The sequence below is a fragment of the Antechinus flavipes genome, chromosome 1 (genome assembly GCF_016432865.1).
Source record: "Antechinus flavipes isolate AdamAnt ecotype Samford, QLD, Australia chromosome 1, AdamAnt_v2, whole genome shotgun sequence".
NCBI lineage: Eukaryota > Metazoa > Chordata > Mammalia > Dasyuromorphia > Dasyuridae > Antechinus > Antechinus flavipes.
The window spans coordinates 169,979,388-169,998,302 of record NC_067398.1 but is presented as its reverse complement, the minus strand read 5'-3'; the positions used below and the strand labels follow the sequence as shown (position 1 = coordinate 169,998,302).

At 32.1% G+C, this 18,915-nt stretch overlaps 1 protein-coding gene across 2 annotated transcripts in view; it reads left to right on the top strand.

Moving 5' to 3' along the window:
* Positions 1-18,915, top strand: part of EDIL3 (EGF like repeats and discoidin domains 3) — a 634,428-nt gene that overhangs the window by 350,171 nt on the left and 265,342 nt on the right. For both annotated transcript variants that reach the window (XM_051993052.1, XM_051993062.1), the window contains one exon: positions 6,333-6,446. In XM_051993052.1, coding sequence (XP_051849012.1) covers positions 6,333-6,446 — 114 coding nt within the window. The remainder of the gene's footprint in view (positions 1-6,332; positions 6,447-18,915) is intronic.

Here is an 18,915-nt window from a genome sequence, read left to right as displayed (position 1 = left end):
ATCAGCCAGTCAGCAGTCTGCATATCTCAATGTAATGTCCTGTTTTCTAGAGCTCCCGCATTGGGGTGACAAAACATACTGTTGTTTTCTAGAGCCCCCACATCAGGGTGGATTAAAATATAATGTTCAGACTAGCTCTCTGGAGGATCTTGGGACCCAGCCCAAGTCCTTGGTCTTAGTGGAGAAATCAGGAGAGCCACCATGAGGCTGGTCAAATCTTCTCTACTGTGGCTGAGTTTTTCCCCAGTTTATATAGTCTATTATAATTAAATCAATTTACCATACTGAGTATAATCCAATCATTATATTACTAGGGAACCATTATTTGTTGTATGATTAAATCATACTGAACTAGAGAACTATTAATCACCATAGATAACCATTGTCTTATCAATTCCACTGAGTTAACACCTTATTGTAAGAATCCTTGCCTCAAGTATATTTCTCCAGAGTTCTAGCCCATTACAGATAATGATAAATGTTGCAGGGAATGTGGAAAAGCTGAGACACTAATGCATTGTTCATGGAAGTATGAAATATCCAACCTTTCTGGAGAGTTATTTAGAACTATACTCAAAGAACTATAAAACTGTATATACCGTTTGATCCAGCAATTCCATTACTGGTCTATATTCCAACAAAATTGTAAAGGAGGACTACATTTGCAAATATGTTTGTAGCAGCTCTTTTTAATTTTTTTAAAAAAATTTAGCAGCTCTTTTTGTGGGAACAAAGAATTAGAAAATAAGTAGATGCCCATCAATTGGGGAATAGCTGAATAAGTTATGATTATATGAATGTAATGGAATATTATCATTCTAAAAATTATGAACAAGCAGATTTTTTTTAGAAAGATCCGGAAAGGTTTACATGAATTGATGCTAAGCAAGACAAGCAGAACCTGGAGTACATTGTACACATTAACAGCAAGAATGTGTGATGATCAACTATGAAAGACTTGGTTCTTCTCAGTACTTCAATGATCCAAGGCAATTTCAATAAACTTTGTATAGAAAATGCCATCTGCATCCAGAAAAATAACTATGGAGATTTAATGTAAATCAATGCATGCTCTGTTCTTATCTTTTCTGTTTTTTTTTTCCTCTTGTGGTTTTTCCCTTTTGTTCAGATTTTTCTCTCCCATCATGATTCATAAAGAAATATGTATTTTAAAAAATATATAATATACATATACATAATATACACATAAGCAGAAAAAATAAAGCACTTAATTTTTTTTTTAATTGAAACCGAGGTAAAAAAAAAAAAAAAGATTTAATGACTTATTCTGAGTCACAACTCTAGTAAGTTTTTGAAATTTAAAACCAGGCCTTCCTGTTTCTAGGTCAATATTCTGTTTGTCATGGTACTAGTTATCTTTAGATGATGAAGCTGAGTCTATGAGAAGTGAAGTGATAGGCCATAGTTGTACAAATATAATTTAATGTGATGTGATTCAAATTTTTGTCTTCTAAATCCAGCCCCAGCACTATTTTCACTATATCAAACTACATTTTATCCAATAAGTGATAGGAATAAGGGATTTCAAGGGGTAAAGATAGGGGTGGTGGGAAAGGACTGTAATGTTAAATTGAAAAATGCAACATAGTTCAAACAAAGGCATAACAATGGAGAATTACTACAGAGCATTACTGTGACTGTTGCAAAGTAGCTGAGTTATAGAGTACATAAAGTATAGTAGTTATATGAAAGAAAGTTTATACTTTATTCAGTAGTCAAGGAAAAATTTTTGGGAAGGAGATGGTGAAATCAGAGTAGTACTTTAGAAATATTATTTTGGCAGTTTTATGAATAAGAGTGGACAAGACTACAGAAAACAAAAGGTCATTCAAGAGATTAATCTAGTAGTACAATATGACAGTGATGAGTGTGCTAACTGAGCTACAGAGGCTATGAAAAAATGGGGATATAAGAGCAAATCATGACAGTGGAATTAACAGGACATGTCAATGGTCAGGGAAGATGCAAGGATCCTAGGATGAATAAACCATAACATGATCCAAATTTTTCTACAAATCTTTCTAATTTACATATCTTTATCCAACTCTGCCTTTTTGCAGAGGTACCATGTGTAGAAATGTTTTACTGATGTACCCAATTCAAAATAATTGCAAGTTTTGGACAGAAATGTATATACTCAAGCATGGTTCAAATATTGAAAAAAATGGTATGGTTTTTAATATAGCTACCACAAACATAAAACAATAAAATGATGATAATTCTTTGAAGTCAAATAGACAGTGAGCTACCAAAAAGTGTAAAGGTAGGTAAAGGTATTTAAAAAAAAGAATAACATCTTCTGAGCTGAGAATGGCAGTAAACTTTCCTTACCTTAGCAAGCCAGATTCTAGTTTATCCACTGATAAAGGTGATAATTGCTCATCTTTAGAATCTAATACCCTTAATTATAAGTTGCCTTGATGTTGGTTGTAGCTCTGGTCTGCTGAATAAATAACTGTAAGGTTAAAAGGTTGATTTATATCAGATTAGAGTTGCTTCAAATGTTCTTTTAATAGTGTTTATTGTGAAAAGAATTGAAAGATCTAATGAAGCAAAGAATAACAGTCCCTGCAAATCATTAATGCTCCATAAAATGTCCCTTGATTGTGATCTCATTGTGGAATTCTGAAAGCTTCCATGTGCTGTAAATACTGAAAAAAAAGCAAAAACTGGCTTTGCTTTTGTTACTATAAATTTCATCTCAGATCTGGAACAATGCATCGTTCTTTCTATCTAAAAATCTCAATGCATTTGATACATCTTTGACTCAATTTTCCTCATGTCTGGCTGTCTAATTCTGTGTGACTGTAGAGGAAATTGTGAATTTGTCAGACTGGGCACATTAAACAACAGGATAGGATACAATTATTGTTTTACAGATGGGAATAAAAGGGAGGTTAAGTGGCTGATTCATGGCCATGCTAATGGAATAGAATTAACTGCATACCATATTTGCTGGTGTATTTTCCTATTATATATTATAGTCATTTTAAAGAGGGAAATGAATAAATGCTATCTCCACTTATTATTGCCTACTTCCTCGCTATCTTTATCTCCTCCTTTTTGATTTAAAATATATGTGATGGCTGCCAGCAGAAGTTCACCTGGGTCCTAAAGAACTCTAATTGGTTTAATATCTAAAAGCAGAGCTTTTGCTTACAGATTATGAATCAAATGAAATATTCTTGGTAATTTTAAAGTGGAATAGGAGCTAAATTACAGAAGTAGAAAATTGTTTACTATTGATTTGGAATAAAAGAGACAAAGGAGTTCTTTTTCAGTCCAATATTTACTCCTCTTCTTTCTTCCTATTCACTATCTAAACCTCCAACTTGAAACTTAAAAGGAAAGGAAATATTTCATTAATTTTGAAACTAGTTTGTTCTATCACAAATCTCATTACGTTATAGAATAACTGGCCTTTGCATAACTGTCTAATATTTACTAAGTGTTTTATACAATTTAATCATCCTTATAACATCCCTCTAAAGAACATGCTGTTATGATATTCCATTTTACAGAAGAGAAAACTGAGACACAGAGAAGATAAATGATTTTCTTAGAGTTATACAGCTATTAAGTTTCTGCAGCAAAATTCAAATTCAGATTTTCTTCACTCTATATTCCAGTACATTATCCATTGTGCCTCCTCTCTTCCTCTTCTGTACTTTACACTTCACACTATTCCTGTTCCTCATTGTTCCTTCAGAATACTATTTACTTTTGTATGTTCAATACTTTGCTCATGAAGCCTTTTTGTCTAGAAGTGCCCTCCTTTTCCCCCCCATCAATACAAATTTTATAATTTTTATAAGAATCAATACTTGTCTTATGTCTCTCTAAACTAAATTGTAATCTTGTAGAGACTGGGCTGCATTTTATGCCTATTTACACCTCAGACTCTTATCATAGTAGTTAACTCACAGGTCCTCCCTCAAACATTTGTTGATGATAATGATATATCCTGGGAGCCTACTGACTTTAAAATTTTTTTTTTATTATTATAGCTTTTTATTTACAAGTTATATGCATGGGTAATTTTACAGCATTGACAATTGCCAAATCTTTTGTTTCAGTTTTTCCCTTCCTTTCCCCCATCCCCTCCCCCAGATGGCAGGTTGACCAATATATGTTAAAGTATAAATTAAATATAATATAAGTATACATGTCCAAACAGTTATTTTGCTGTACAAAAAGAATTGGACTTTGAAATAGTGTACTATTAGCCTGTGAAGGAAATCAAAAATGCAGGCGGACAAAAATATAGAGATTAGGAATTCTATGTAATGGTTTATAGTCATCTCCCAGAGTTCTTTTGCTGGGTGTAGCTGGTTTAATTCACTACTGCTCAATTGGAAGTGATTTGTTCATCTCATTGCTGGAGATGGCCACGTCCATCAGAATTGATCATCATACAGTATTGTTGTTGAAGTATATAATGATCTCCTGGTCCTGCTCATTTCATTCAACATCAGTTCATGTAAGTCTCTCCAGAGCCTATTGACTTTTGAAAAAAATATATCTTTATGTGGGACTTTAAACATCTATTAAAGGAAGTAAGAATGTTTATCTTGTAGAAAAGGAAGCTTAGACACACAAAATCCTTCAAATATTCAAATAGGCACTATTGGAGTTGTGAAAATTTCTCTCATGAGAAGCATTATTGGACTTGTGAAAAAACTAAGGAAGAAGAAAAGTAATTTGTTCATGGATCATCTAGCTAATAAAGGTCCAAAACAGCACTCAAATCCCAGTCTTAGCGACTAGGTCTAATCCTTTATTCACTGGACTAAAAAATTTCTGGCTTTATTCTACTTGGCCCCCAAGTTATATATATATATATATACATATACACACACACACACACAAAGACAGAGAGAGAGAGAGAGAGAGAGAGAGAGAGAGAGAGAGAGAGAGAGAGGCAAAGTATAGAATTAAATCATTATCTACTTTTTCCTTACTCAGATTTCAAAAGTTTTTTTTTTTTCTTTTTAGATATAGATATTAGGTCAGTGGAGGAAATTTCTACATATTGAATTCATTAGTGAACTAACACTTTTTAAAAAGAACATACAAAAATCTATGTTCAAATCTTTTTATCATCTAATCTATGTTTATCTCAGTATATATAGATACAGATGTATAATTTTGAATTATGAAGCCAACATTAATAGTATTTTGTTGCTTATTTGGCTCTGCTACCACAATCTTCCTGTGCCATTAATTTATAGTTTTCACTACTTTCTTCAAACGTTTTAGGTATCATATCAATAAATATTTGAGGATACTGTTCTTGTTTTGTTCAGTGAAAGATATTTTTCTTTTTTGGTTCAGTCATTTTCAGTTGTATCTGACTCTTATTTACTCCATTTGAGGGTTGCTTGGCAAATATCATCCAATAGTTTCTCATTTCCATTTTACAAATGAGAAAATTATGGCAACTGGGTTAAGTGACTTGTCCAGGATCACCCAGATAATGTCTGAGGCCAAATTTGAACTCAAGAAAATGAATCTTCCTGAGTAAAGGCCTAGAACTCTATTCAATGTGTTACCTAGATGCTCTTTAAAAATATAAATTATATATATATGTGTGTAGTCTAAATTTCATTAGGAATATTATTTTTTTTAATTTTTGTGTAAGAAAGAGTAAGATTTCCCAAACAAATGTCTCCTAAACTTTAAAAGAGAAACCTATTTTCTTTATACATTTATTATGATTAGGAAATAACTAGTTTTAATTTTTGCCTTGGATTTGCCTCTCAGCTCATTCATCAAAGGGAAACTATTAAGAAACAAACAAGTCTATCATTAGAATATTAATGAATTAAGATGAAATGATGCAATCTTAGTTGGCAGCTAATCCTGCAGGGTAGGTTTCTAGAAGTTGGAAGTAATATTAATTTTATCTCCTGATTAGGGTTAATTTGTTCTATTTAATTTTATGAGAACATTAAACATTTCCAAATATTCATGGGTATTTTAGGGAATCCAATCACTTCCTGTGTGACTGTGTTTCCTAGCTAATATTTGATTCTATTTGACTTCAAATCAAATTGATTGACAATATCATATTTATTTGATTATGTTTTGCTTTCTTTTTGTTCATTAAAGGAAATACATAGCATGGCAAAAGAAAAACAACAACAACAAAATATTTTAGATTACTAACAATGATATGGCTATTTGATTAATGTGTAATTTATAGTCCTTAAAAGAAGCATTTTTTTCTGTAATCCAATTTTTTCCCATTGAATATTGAATTCTTCTCTCTCTCTTTCTCTCTCACTCTCTCTCTCTCTTCTCTCTCTCAGACATAAATGAATGTGAATCAGAACCCTGCAAGAATGGTGGGATCTGTACTGATCTTGTTGCCAACTATTCCTGTGAGTGTCCTGGTGAATTTATGGGAAGAAACTGCCAGTACAGTAAGTATTACAAATATAGATTTCTAGTTAGGCCTACTCCATGCATTAGAGAAACTGTACTAATTGATAGTTAAACTGCTGACAAATAACGAAAAAAAAAAAAACAGCAATGAAGATTTGCTTCTAGAAAGTGTTCGATTATGTGAATATCAGTTTCAAATTAGTACTTACATTACTAATATAACATGATTTTTTTCAGCTATTGAACTCATTGTTTTCTTTCTTTCTCACTATCTCTTTTATCCTCCCTTTTCCCATTTGAAAACATAAAAAGAAAGAAAAATCATAGAAGCATTTCTTTTTAAAAAAAATTATAACCCAATATATATGGCACAAGAATTAGCCTAAAGAGACAAAAGAGTAGAATGAACATTGATACTGCTATTCAAAAGACTCTACTATTTAAATCCTGACTCTGCCTCTTACTACTAGTGAAAACTTCACTGTTATTTATTTAATCTCTGTGGACCTCAGTTTCCTAATTCATAAAATGGGGAGATAGATCTAGATTACAGTTTCTTAAACTTTGGATCACAATCCCACATTGGGTCTTCTAACTAAACTGTGAGTGGTGAAATTATGACGTTATCAGTAAATGTTTGATTTATATACCTATTTTATATAACTATTGTATCTTGGATCATATAAAAGTTTCTCAGGCAAAAAGGAGTCACAAGTAGGAAAAGTTTATTTTATTTTATTTTTTTAATTATAGCTTTTTATTTACAAGATATATGCATGGGTAATTTTTCAGCATTGACAGTTGCAAAACCTTTTGTTCCAATTTTTCCCCTCCTTCTCCCCACCCTGTGCCCCAGATGGCAGATAGACCAATACATGTTAAATATATGAATGTGTATATTAAATACAATATATGTATACATGTCCATACAGTTATTTTGATGCACAAGAAGAATCAGACTTTGAAATAGTATACAATTAACCTGTGAAGGAAATCAAAAATTCAGGTGATCAAAAATAGAGGGATTGGGAATTCTATGTAGTGGTTCACACTCATTTCCCAGATTTCTTTTGCTGGGTGTAGATGGTTAAATTCATTACTGCTCTATTGGAACTCATTTGTTTCATCTCATTGTTGAAGAGGGCCATGTCCATCAGAATGGATAATCATATAGTATTGTTGTTGAAGTATATAATGATCTCCTGGTTTTGCTCATTTCACTCAGCATCAGTTCATGTAAGTCTCTCCAGGCCTTTCTGAAATCAAATCTGCTGATCATTTCTTACAGAATAATAATATTCCATAACATTCATATACCATAATTTATTCAGCCATTCTCCAATTGATGGGCATCCACTCAGTTTCCAGTTTCTGTCCACTACAAAGAGGGCTGCCACAAACATTCTTGCACATACAGGGCCCTTTCCCTTCTTTAAGATCTTTTTGGGATATAAGCCCAGTAATAACACTGCTGGATCAAAGTGTATGCACAGTTTAATAACTTTTTGAGCATAGTTCTAAATCTGACTGTATGTATTCATAATTCCACCAACAATGTATCAGTGTCTCAGTTTTCCCCCATCCCCTCCAACATTCAGCATTATCTTTCCCTGTCATGCTAGCCAATCTGACAGGTATGTAGTGTCAGAGTTGTCTTAATTTGCATTCCTCTGATTAATAATGACTTGGAGTATTTTTTCATATAGTTAGAAATAGTTTCAATTTCTTCATCTGAAAATTGTCTGTTCATATCCTTTGACCATTTATCAATTGGAGAATGGCTTAATTTCTTATAAATTAGAGTCAATTCTCTTTATATTTTGGAAATGAGGCCTTTATCAGAACCTTTGACTGTAAAAATGTTTTCCCAGTTTATTGCTTCCCTTCTAAACTTGTCTGCATTAGTTTTGTTTATACAGAACTTTTTCAATTTGATATAATCAAAATTTTCTATTTTATGATCAGTAATGATCTCTAGTTCTTCTTTGGTCATAAATTCCTTCTTCCTCCACAGATTTGAGAGGTAAACTGCCCTATGTTCTTCTAATTTATTTAAATCTCATTCTTTATGTCTAGTTTATGAACCCATTTTGATCTTATTTTTGGTGTGTGGTGCTAATTGTGGGTCAGTGCCTAGTTTCTGCCAAGTAGGAAAAGTTTAAAAAGTCTTCATGACCTTTTTGGGCTTTTCCAGATATAAATCTATGAGCCTATGCTATAGTAAAAAGGCACTGACAAGAAGTCAGAAGACTTGTATTCTCTATGTCTTGATCTGCTTCTTACTATAAGACCTTGAATGTGTGACTTAAAGTCACTGAAGCTTAATTTACTCATTTATAAGAAGAAAAAAAAAGAAAAAAAAGGGAAAAAATTCATGAAGCCAATATGGTATAATATAAAATGTATTGGATTTTGAGCAAAAGACTTGTGTTAGAAACCTTGCAAATTGAGCAAATTATTTTACAGAAGAGAGAACTGAGGCTAAGTGAAGTAAAGTGGAAAAATGGGATAAATGACTTCTAAGAATTTTTCCAACTTAAAATCTATAATCTTGCCCTATCTATCCCATAAGATGTTGTAACAAAAATCAAATGCAAATACTTCATAAACTATAAAGGCCTATCTATAGACAAGGTACTATGATTATTGAATTTTAAAATATAATTCAACTTCCTGGTATTGAAGTTTATTAAAATAATGGAATTTTAGAAATACAAGATGGAAGGATGGTAGGAGAGAAATGGGAAATGTCCCTTGAGAATAATGAGAATTGTTTTATGTCTGTCTCTGTCTTTCTCTGTCTCTGTCACTTTCTGTGTCTCTGTCTCTTTGTCTTTGTCTCTATTTCTCTCTCTCCTCTCTGTCTCTGTGCCTGTCTCTCTATGTCCCTGTCACTGTCTTTCTCTCCGCCTCTGTCTCTTTCTGTCTCTCTCTCTATTTCTCTATCCCCCTCTTTTCTCCCCATCCCTTTCCTTTCTCTTCATCTGTCTCTCATTATTGTGGAAGTAGGGTAAATTGAAGTAAATAGAAGGCCAGAGTCAAGAGAGTTATATAAACAAAAGAAAGAAACATATTATGTACAGTGGTAGAAGAGTAGAAAAGGAGGAAAGATAAAAGAAATAGAAAGCCATGTAAAAGAACAAAGAATTCAAAGTGAGCAGGTTTGAGTACTTTTGAATTATGTCTGCACAAGAACATATGCTGTTAGATCATACTAACACTATATATAGATTAAGGGAACACACACATATATTTGTCATATACATATTTTATATACACACAAATATATTTATATATACACACATATACATACATATATATGACATATTCACATAATTTATTTTTAATGCTGTTTTATTTTTCTTAACCTCATGTAAAAAGAATATTCAGCATTCATTTTGAACATTCTCTCCTTTCTTTCCTCCTTCCCTCCTAGGCTAGCAATTTGACATAGATTATATCTGTGTTGTCAGGTAAGACAAATTTCCATATTAGTCATGTTGTAAAAGAAAACATAAAACAAAATAGAAACCCAAGAAAAATAAGATTTTAAAAAGTGTTTTTCAATTTGTATTCAGACTCAATCAGTTCTCTCTCTGGGGATAGACAATATTTTTCATCATAAGTCCATCATGGTTGATTAGAGAAATAAAAATTAAAACAACACTGAGATACCACCTCACCATTTTGGCTATGATGACAGGAAAGATACTGTTCTAGGGCACGTGGGGAAAACTGGAACAATAATAATGCATTGTTAGTGGACTCATGAACTGATTAAACCATTCTGAAGAGCAATTAGGAATTATGCCCAAAGGACTATAAAACTGTGCATATCCTTTGATACAGCAGTATCACTACTAGGTCTGTGTCTCAAGGAGATCATAAAAGAGGAGAAAAGACTGATGTGTATAAATGTGTGTAGGAGGTCTTTTTTTGTAATGGCAAGGAACTAGAAATTGAGTGGATACACATCAATTGAGGAAGACCTGAATGTGTTAGGGTATGTGAATGTAATGGAATATTATTATTGTATAAGAAATGATGAGGAGTATGATATCAGAAAAAAATTTGACATGAACACTGAGTGAAGTGAGCAGAACCAGGAAGACATTGTGTCACAGTAACAACAAGATTATGTGATGATAAACTATGATAAATTTAACTCTTCTCAGCAATACAGTGATCCAAGACAATTTCAGTAGACTTTGCATGGAAAATGCCATCTGCAACCAGAGAGAGAATTATGTAGATCGAAGCATACTATTATTACTTTTTTGGTCATAGCATACCTTCATTTAACATATGTATGCACTAAGACAGTCAATACAATGCCAGTAGTCTTTCATGAACACATTCAAATTGCTATCAATCAAATTTTGTTTTGTTTTGTGTTTTAACTATTTAATCATTTTTCTATGCAGAAGCAGCATTTGCTAAAAAGAATACAAATAAGTTCAAACTAGTTCTTGATACTTATTGATAGATGTGGAATTGAGCTCATAACTATGTCCATGTTTTTCTTTCATTGTTAAAAAAAAAAAAAAAATAAGTCTATGTAGTATGTTCCATTCAAAAGCTCCCTGTACAGAGGGAATTGAGAAGCATACTATTTTCATCTTTTTTTTGTTTGCTATTTTCTCTCTCATAGCTTTTCCCTTTTGTTTGGAGTTTTATTTCACAAGATGACTAATATGGAAATATGTTTAAAATATTGTACATGTATAAACTATAATATTGCTTGCTGTTGTGGGAAGGGGAGAGGAAAGAAGGAAAAAAAATTGAACTCAAAATTTTATAAAAATGAATGTTATAATCTATTTTACATGCAATTGGAATAATAAAATACTATTGCTTTTTTAAAAGTCTTTTAGGTTATCTTAGATTATTGCATTACAGAGAATAACTTTTTTTCCATTTTGTATGGATTTTTTCTTAAAATAAAGATAAAGAAGGAGAGAATAAAGTTCTGTGTATGTTTAAACCTGGAAGGGACTTCAGATGTCATACAAATCTTGTGATTATATTATAGTTAAAGATAAGATAATCAGATTTTTAAAGATAAGAAAATCAAAGCCTAGGGAGTTTATGATTTAACCACCATTACTTAAAGAAGATAGAATATGGGTTCAGTTCCTCCTTTCAAATTCCAACATTCTTTTCATTATATCATTCTGACAAATTTATCCATATCTTTACAAATACAACTACTATTAAGAAAGATAAGAAACCAAATTTTTAAGTGCCTCTTTAGTATTTTGATGACCAGTGATATATCTTTAGATTTTAAAGGGTTAAAAATTCATCAATGGCTATAAAATTGGAAAAACAAATAAAAGGCCTGGTTTTGTTCATAGGTTATCTGTTACCAAGTTACTTATTTCAAAAGTCACTTTTTTTGTTTAATTATCTTAAAAATTGGTAGACTAGCCATCCATATCAAATTATGCAACACATTATCTCCTTTGCTCATTATGATGATTGGAAATGTTAGTGTGACAAGGATTTGTGTCATTATTTATTATTTTATATGTTGTCCTTTCCAGTTCACCATCAATGATATATGTTTGTGTACTTTACTCTGTCTACATTTCTAACTTTGCTATTTTTTCTTGCAATTTTATCTTTACATATTTAACAATACTCTTATCCTTACTTGCCCTATATATATATATATATATATATATATATATATATATATATATAATTATTATTATTATTATTATAGCTTTTTATTTACAAGTTATATGCATGGGTGATTTTACAACATTGACAATTGCCAAACCTTTTGTCTCAATTTTTCCCCTCCTTCCCTCTACCTCTCCCCTAGATGGCAGGTTGACCAATAGATTTTAAATATGTTAAAGTATAAATTAAATACAATATAAGTATACATGTCCAAACAGTTATTTTGCCATACAAAAAGAATGAGACTTTGAAATAGTGTACAATTAGCCTGTGAAGGAAATCAAAAATGCAGGCGGACAAAAATAGAGGGATTGGGAATTCTATGTACTGGTTCATAATTATCTTCCAGATTTCTTTCGCTGCTTTCTCTATATTTATAAGAGAAATTAAGTTAATTTCCATTTTCAAAAATTTTTAGGAATTATACTGCCTTCAGATTTGCCTGTTGGCTCCAATTTATTAAGTCTATTCATTAGTTTCTGATTAAAATACTAATTACAGATAACTCCTTTATACTTAAACAAACTAAATAAGCTTATTGTATGCCTTTCAATAATAATGATGTGGATCCATTACTCTAATTCATTCATTTCAACAGTGGACATTGTAAAGAACTCTGCTGTTATATGGAATTTTCATAAGGGTTTCTAATTATGCTATTATAATTAATTATATGAAAATAATAATTATTATAAAACTCAATCACCTAATCAAACATTTATCAGTAATAATTAAATTAGGTTAAGAATAAATTTTGTAACTTCATTGATTGCCTGAAATTTATGTAAAATATTCTGATTATTGTTTACAAAAATATATTTAGAAGAAATTTGTTCATTAAATTAAGAATTAATGACAAATTGCTTGACATACACATCCTCTTCTGTTGATAAAATGGTAGGAAGTCCAGGTTTAATTTAATTACTTTGAACCTTTATTCTAATAAGTTTTGTTATTTTAGTTGAAATGCTTGCATGATGAATCCAAATCAGTCTTCTAATTTGGGTTCTTTTTTAGAGTCTCTTGGTACTGTTAAATGACATAAGCCCAAATATTCAATGATGCATCTTCATAAAGACCATGAAAGGGAAAAAAAAAAAAAAAGATGATTAACTAGAATGAGCAAGTCTTTCCTCACTGGATTAGAAGACTCCTTGCCATATACTTTTTTTTTTTTTAATAAGTTTTTTATTGACAGAACACATGCCAGGGTAATTTTTTACAACATTATCCCTTGCACTCACTTCTGTTCCAATTTTTCCCCTCCCTCTCTCCACCCCCTCCCCAAGATGGCAAGCAGTCCTATATATGTTAAATAGGTTACAGTATATCCTAGATACAATATGTGTATGCAGAACCAAACAGTTCTCTTGTTGCACAGGGAGAATTGGATTCAGAAGGTATAAATAACCCAGGAAGAAAAACAAAAATCCTTGCCATAAGAAACCATGATGTGATGAAGAAAACTTATAGCTATAGAAGTTGATAGACCTTTAGTTCATTAATTGAAAAGAATATATCACTGCTTTCATATATTGATGTATGTGTCCCATAATACCTATGTCCTAGAAACCTGCATTTTCCTCCTGCATGTTTAAATATGACATGATTAAATTTCCAGGAATAAAACTAAGGTCATTCTTGTTCCCAATATTGTTTTTGGAAATGAAGATGGTTCATCATATCTAATGGAAAGTACGTGGATCATTGAAATTACACTGATAAAGAATGGAACTTTTGCAGTCTAATAGGGTTTTATTAATGAGTAAGAGAAAATTCTCTAATTAAAAGAAAAGTAGGTTTAAAAAAAAAGTTGTTGCCCATTTGGCCCAACTGCTTTCATCATGTAACTATATTCCTATCCCATTCAGTCTGCCACTTACTATGTTTGCTTATGGTAGAATGTATATAGTTTTTACATTAGCTCTTGATCAATTAGATAACCATTATAGAAATGCTTTTGTATGATTGAGATGTTTCCAAAGAATTGAAATGTTAATCTAAGGATGAACTGCTTTACTTTTTTGGTAGTAATTTGCACCACTACAATACACTACCATAAAGACAATGCATTGCTCATATGAAGTGAGAGATGGGTCTCTTCTGAAATTATGTGTTAATGGGACTCATAAATCATTAAAGTTCACATAAAAATATGGAAGGAAGAGATAATTTCTTATATTTCTCCTGACAAATTGGATTACACATTAGCAAGAGACTGAGTAAGGTGTTTTCTCTGGATGTTATAACCTAGGGTTGGCCAAATTAGTGAGTAATTCCTTAGAATACCATGTATGTGGTTGGGTTCTCAAGCATTCTGGAATATGCCACACACAGCTTTTGCTTCTTCCTATCCCCCCACCAATGATACTCAAAAAAATTAAATAGAAAAAAAAAAAAAAACTAAACAGCAGGTTTTTATTAGGTGCCTGCTTTGTGACAGGCAGTTTAATAGGCCACAGGGGATGTAAGTTCAAAGAAGAAAACAATCTTTATTCACAAAGAATTTATATTCTAATGAATGAGACAACAAATAGATTTGAAAATACCTAAAGCACAAATATGATGTGAATAAATTCAAATATATACAAAGTAATTAAATATCAGACAGTTTGGGAGGGAGAGAATTAAGAGCTAAGGGATCAGGAAAAGCTTTATGCAGAAGATAATGCTTTAGGGGCTTCTCAAAGGAAAAAAAAATAGATTTTATGAGGCCATGGAGAGAATGATACATTCTAGGTATGGGTGATGGTGAGGACAAGGGCACCAAAATAAGACATGGAAAATCATGTGTGAGGAACAAAGAGAAGGCTAGTTTAGCTGAATTATAGCTTGTAGCTACTCTATTAAAGTCTGGAGAAATAGCCAGTGAAGCTAGAAAGCTAATTGGGGCCAAAGTGTGAAGTGGTGTGAACAAAATTTATATTTTACCCTAGCAGTAATAAAGAGACCCTGGAATTGATGAATGAACTTGATCATATCTGAACTTAAGGAAAATTATTTTGGCAGGTATGTAAGGTGTATTAGAATGAGGAGAAAGTCTATCTAAAGAATTCTCCCAATAACCCCTTTTATTCTGATGCCTTCCCTATTCATTTCTTTTTCCTACTGTCTTTTTTGTATGTAGCAGTTTTGGAAAGTCTGCTCCAATTCACTGAGTTCCTTAAGAGTAGGTGTTTTCTTGTGTGTGTGTGTGTGTGTGTGTGTGTGTGTGTGTGTGTCTGTGTTTCATTTAGGTTTTTTGTTTGTTTGTTGTTTGTTTGTTTGTTTTTTTTATCTATCCCCAGCACTTACTAAAGTGCTTGACACTTAAAAGGAACCTAATAAATGCTTGTTAACGTGAACAATTAAAATTCTATTGCAATAATCTGGGCAAAAGGTAGTAAAATATTAAAATAAACTGAGTTTATGTAGAGAGAAGAGTTGGCTGGAAAAGATGTTGTGAAGACAGAAAGGGCAAGATTTGACAGGTTATTACATGTTTGGAATGTCAAAGAATGAAGAGTCCAGAATAATTCTGAGGCAATGAAACTGGGAGCCTGGAAAGATGGTAATACCTTTGAGAGCAATAGGGGTTAAGAGATACAAACTATGTACAGTTATTCCCAAAAGACTGAACTATGATTGACAGCACTGAATAAAATCAGATTTCTACTTTATGTCCCTTGGGTCAAAAGATGGTGGGGAGGGGAACTTTGCAGATTTTATTTTATTTTAAATTTAATATTTTTGATATTTACTTTAAATGATTTTATTTCCATTTTTTCTATCTCCCTTTCCTCACCCCTTCTCAAGACAGTGTTCAATCTGATATACATTATAGATGTACAATAATACTAAATGTATTTCCACATTAATTATGTTGTGAAATAGAACAAAAGGGAAAAACCACAAAAAAGAAAAAAAAAAACCTAAAAAAGCGAAAATTGTATGTTTCAATCTGCATTCAGACTCCAAGTTTTTTCTCTGGATGGGGGTAGCATTTTTTATCATGAGTCTTTCAGAATTATCTTAGATCATTTTGTGGCCAAGAAGAACTCAGTTTATCAAAACTAATCATCCTTAAGATGTTTCTGTTACTGTACAATGTTCTGCTCCCTTCACTCAGAATCATATAAGCTTTTCCAGGTTTTTTTTGAAAACCTGCTCATCATTTCTTATGGAACAGTAGTATTCTATTACATTCATATATCATAATTTGTCTAACCATTCCCCAATTGAAGGGCATCCCCTCAATTTCCAGTTCATTGCTACCACAAAGAGAGCTACTATAAACATTTTTTGTATATGTGGTGCCTTTCCATTTTTCATGATCTTTTTAGGCTACAGATATCATAGAGATATTGTTAGGCCAAAGAGCTTGTATAATTTTATAACCGTTTGGGCATAGTTCCAAATTGTTCTCCAGAATGATTGGATCAATTCACAACTTTACTAACGATACATTAGTATTCCAATTTTACTATGTCCTCTACAGCATTTATCATTTTCTTTTTCTGTTATATTAATAAATCTGATAGTTGGGAGATGGTATCTCATAGTTGTTTTAATTTGCAATTCTCTAATCAGTAGTGACTTAAAGCTTTTTTTTTTTTAATATGGCTAGAGATGGCTTTAGTTTTTTCATCTAGAAAATGACCTTTGCAGATTTTAATAGACAGTTGGATATCCTCAAATGGAATAATGCCTCCAATTTCTCCAATGTGGTCATGACCCTATAGAAAAGGAGGAGTCAGCACAGTGGAGTGAAAAGAGTGCGAAATTTGAAGTCAGAGGACCTAGTTTCAAATTCTATCTCTGTCACTTATTGCCTTACATGTTATTGGACAAGTAATTGATTTCTCAAGGCTTAAACTTTCTTATCCATAAAATAAATGAGTTGAAGTCTCTGAAACTATGATCTCTGAAAGGTATATAAATTGTTAGTTTAAATGTATATGTACATGTATGCACATGTGTCTATATGTATACATCCATGTGAATACACACACATAAATTGTGTATATGTATTCATTAGATTAATATGTCTAAAATGAAAATGGGTAAGATTCAAAGTATATCACAATTTAGACAGGACAAACTGTATAGAAGATGTAATACTTTTCCCACTTCAGAATTTAAAATTTTTATTCTCTTGACAAAAGAGGGAAAATAGTACAAATGAAAATGTCAAACAAGAATGTTAACTTTACTGACAACTGTACCTGTATCTGTTCTGTTATCCTAAGGCAAACTCAGTGCAGATGCAGCTTCTCAGAGACCACTGAGATCATAACTCTTGTGCTTTAAAATTCATAAGTACATTAAAATCAGAAATGACAAATGAAATCTCATGTAATTATTTCCCTGAGTGTTCCTAACAATGATTAAGAACTCTGGAGTCAGAGTTTCCATTCTATTTCAAAGATTTGCTACCTTTAAGCTCCTTGGGCCTCAGTTTCCTATCTGGAAAATGACAGCTTTGCATTAGATGAGCTGCAAGCATCCTTATAGTTTTAGACCTCTGTTTCTATATTCATCAATGTCCTGTATTATAAAATGATGAAAGGCAAGTAAAACTGCCCTCCAGTATTCTTTCTGAAATTTCCCCTCAGTTTTCTTTACAATTTTCCATATCTTGACCCCTTGGTAATCCAGTTCAACTTTACAAAACCTTCCCCTCAGTTTTCTTTACAATTTTCCATATCTTGACCCCTTGGTAATCCAGTTCAACCTTACAAAACCCTCTTCTCCTGAGTCCTTGACCTTTTTTCTATCATATCACTAATTGTACCCTGCCAAGCATCAGCCTTGGATCACTCTCACCATTGGCCTTTACTTTTACACATGTTCATAGGTAGTTGGTCAAAGATGGAGAAAATCATGCAAATTTTCTGATTGGATCCATTACCAATTCATGTTATAAATTTTAACTAGGCTCTTACTAGAGCATAGTTGCCCAATCTGGGCAATTGTCCAGATTGCTGGGCAATCTGAATATATCTTCCTTATTAACTCACTATTTTACTCTCCACAGTGGCTTTTAAAACTTTTTGTCCCTCCTAAGTGTCTCTTCTTCTTAACCTCTCTCAGTTGAAAACTTTGCCTGACATTTTACAGGAAAAAAAAATGTTGAAACTATTTTCTGTGAACTCCATTTTCCTCTCCTCCTCATTTTATGTCAATCAGTTTACATCTGTCACTTTTTCCTCCTTCATTACTATCTCATACAAAGAGGTGGCTTCATTCTTTACCAAGGCTAAACCCTTTATTTACTCAAGCAATCCCATTCCATCCCATCTCCTCCAACAAATTGTCATCTCTGACAAGCCCATTCTATCACTTATTCTCAACCTATCCCTCTATACTAATTCCTTCTTTGCTACTTATAAACATGTCAATATTCTCCTCATCTGCAAAATCAAAAACAAATAAAAAAACCCTTACTTGATCTTTCCAATCCTTTAACTTTTGACCTTTGTGGCTATATATTTTGAAGGAAAAAAGTCATCCACAATAGGGTACCTCTACTTTCTCTCTCATCACTCTCTTCTTAATTCTATAATCCAGCTTCCAACCTCATCATTCCATTGAAATTTTTTTCTCCAAATTTAAGGTTCTTTTAAATGCCTAATCATTCTTGATTTCTCTTCTCTTTGACACTTTGTTTTCTCTGGGTTTTCAGAGCACACTGCCCCTTTCAGATTGATCTGAAATCTTTTGCTGAATCTTCATCCAGATCACTTACTTGAATCATAGGAATCACTCCGACTTCTGTCCTGGGCCCTCTTCTGTTCTCCTTTTATACTATGTCACTTCATCAAGTGATATATAGTTATA